The sequence below is a fragment of the Arachis ipaensis genome, chromosome B06 (genome assembly GCF_000816755.2).
Source record: "Arachis ipaensis cultivar K30076 chromosome B06, Araip1.1, whole genome shotgun sequence".
Classification (NCBI taxonomy): domain Eukaryota; kingdom Viridiplantae; phylum Streptophyta; class Magnoliopsida; order Fabales; family Fabaceae; genus Arachis; species Arachis ipaensis.
Window position 1 is genome coordinate 136,844,086 of NC_029790.2, and position 2,581 is coordinate 136,846,666.

The 2,581-nt window shown below is 39.9% G+C and overlaps 1 protein-coding gene across 1 annotated transcript; it reads left to right on the forward strand.

Annotated features, from left to right (window-relative positions):
* LOC107647816 (stromal 70 kDa heat shock-related protein, chloroplastic-like) lies at positions 372-1,784 on the forward strand. Its single transcript, XM_021105748.1, has 4 exons — positions 372-791; positions 919-1,171; positions 1,261-1,340; positions 1,443-1,784. Exons 1-4 carry the CDS (start codon positions 372-374, stop codon positions 1,614-1,616), a joined length of 927 nt encoding a protein of 308 aa, XP_020961407.1. The 3' UTR covers positions 1,617-1,784.

Consider the following 2,581-nt stretch of genomic DNA (forward strand, 5'->3'; position numbering starts at 1 on the left):
GTAAGAGTATTTTAGTAGTTTTACACTTTCACTTAGTTAAGGTTCTATTTTTATCTTAAACCAAATAAGATATTGAGATTATGAGACATAACTCAATTTTATATATTTACACTAAATATAATACAAACACAGAGATAAGCCTCAATGTAGTCTCTGAAGTTGCACTCGAGCCTCATAGTAGTCCCTGAACTTAAAAGTTTCTCAAATTTATCCCGAACTTGCACTCCGGGACTCAAAATTGTCCTTCTGGCAATTTCTGGACACCTGGCGCAACCAGAAAGCTGAGCTGGCGGCCTTCATGACACGTGGGCCTTACTGAAACGACGTCGTTTTGGCTGTGGCGCCAAAATAAGATAAAATGATGTCGTTTCATGCTGAAAGCCTCCTCCCTCAACGTTACACTAACCTATGATCTCCCTCCTCCTCTCAGAGTCATCAATGAGAAGGTCGTCGGCATCGATTTGGGAACCACCAACTCCGCCGTGGCTGCCATGGAAGGAGGCAAGTCCACCATCATCACTAACGCCGAGGGTCAGAGGACTACCCCTTCCGTCGTTGCCTACACCAAGTCCGGTGACAGGCTGGTTGGCCAGATTGCGAAGCGGCAGGCGGTGGTAAACCCGGAGAACACCTTCTTCTCCGTTAAGAGGTTTATCGGAAGGAAGATGTCGGAGGTAGACGAAGAGTCCAAGCAGTTCTCCTGCAAAGTCATTAGGGATGAGAACGGCAATGTCAAACTTGACTGCCCCGTCATCGGCAAGCAGTTCGCCACCGAAGAGATTTCCTCTCAGGTTTTCATTGTTCCTCTTCAATTCTTTTTTTTTTTTGTCTATTTTCTTCAATTTGTGCTGATAGTGTTGCATGCCATAGAATAGGGTTCATGTTCCGTGTGATTTTGGGGCATTTTTTGGGTGTTAGGTTTTGAGGAAGCTTGTGGATGATGCTTCAAAGTTTTTGAATGACAAAGTAACAAAGGTTGTGGTCACTGTGCCTGCTTACTTCAACTATTCTCAAAGGACTGCTACAAAGGATGCTGGTCGGATTGCTGGTTTGGAAGTTCTTTGTAGCATAAATGAACCAACTGCTGCCTCCCTTACCTATGGATTTGAAAAGAAGAATAATGAAACAATCCTTGTGTTTGACCTTGGCGGTGGTACTTTTGATGTCTCGGGTATGGAAAACAACACAATTCTGGTGTCCCTTGTTTGTTAAAATAGTTGTGTCGATACCTGTATTCATTTGTTTTTTACTCTGGTTCAGTGCTTGAGGTTAGTGATGGAGTGTTTGAAGTGTTGTCTACTTCTGGAGATACACACCTGGGTGGTGATGACTTTGATAAGGTTGGAATTCTTCCATTCTATTTTAGCATGATAAGTTATTGGCTTTTGTTATGTATAATGTATTATATCTAAATGTTTCATGCTATTATCGTGTGGCTGCAGAGAATTGTCGATTGGCTGACTGGAAACTTCAAGAGGGATGAAGGTATTGATCTTTTGAAAAATAAACAGGCTCTTCAGCACCTTACCGAGACAGCTGAAAAGGTAAAAATGGAGCTCTCGTCATTGACCCAAACAAACATTAGGTATTTTACTTCTTCTCGCAACAGTCTCTAGCCAAGCTAATAGTTTTTTGAATGTGCTTTCCTTGCTTTGTGAAAACTCCTGAGATATTGATTTTTATGTTTTCAGTTTGTCGTTCATAACCGCGACAGCAGATGGCCCCAAGCATATTGAGACAACCCTTACAAGGGCTAAATTTGAAGAATTATGTTTAGATCTTCTTGATAGGTAATGATAGCCAAATCCTTCTCCCCCCTCCAATGACAAACCTTCTTGATGCTCCATATCTAAAATGCAGCAAAAAAACTCATGTATCATGTATAATGATGTATAATCTCGTATAATGATGCTACTTGCATGAATTCTGTGACAGGCTATCTTGTATAATGATGCTCGCGCTTGCCATAACCGTCGGGCTTCAAGGATGGAGAAGACAAGAACACAGAACCGAAGAGAAGAGAACATAGTGAGCATGTGGCCTTTAAATTTGGGGATTATGGTTTTAACTTCAATTGAGGGACCAAATTGATTCGAAAGAGTTTACTCTGCCACATCAGCTAGCCGTTGTAACGCCCACGTGTCACGAAGGCTGCTAGCTCTGCTTTCTGGTTGCGCCAGGTGGCTAGAAATTGCCGAAAGGACAAGTTTGAGTCCCGGAGTGCAAGTTCGGGAATGAATTTGAGGAACTTTTAAGTTCAGGGACTACTATGAGGCTCGAGTGCAACTTTAGGGACTACATTAAGGCTTATCTCTACAAACACATAATATAATTTATGTTTCGTAGTCTCAATCTCCCTTCTAAATACTACATAAGAAAAACAATATTGTTTAGGGTTTGTATATCTATAACTTCATATTTTGGACGATAAATAGAGTGAGACAAAATGTTTAAAATTGTGTTTAATTTGTGTTTTAATTTTTAGTACTTTTTGTTTTTTAAAATTTTATAAAAAAAAAGAAAAACAAAAGGTAGAAACAAAAAAAAAATTATTGTTTTCGTTTTTTTTTATTAATTCTAA

Excerpts from the sequence above, each read along its gene's own strand:
- LOC107647816 (XM_021105748.1), top strand. The coding sequence starts at position 372 with ATGCTGAAAGCCTCCTCCCTCAACGTTACACTAACCTATGATCTCCCT. Across the intron at positions 1,172-1,260 it reads TGGTACTTTTGATGTCTCGG|TGCTTGAGGTTAGTGATGGA; the intron begins GTATGGAAAACA and ends ACTCTGGTTCAG. Across the intron at positions 1,341-1,442 it reads GTGGTGATGACTTTGATAAG|AGAATTGTCGATTGGCTGAC; the intron begins GTTGGAATTCTT and ends GTGTGGCTGCAG.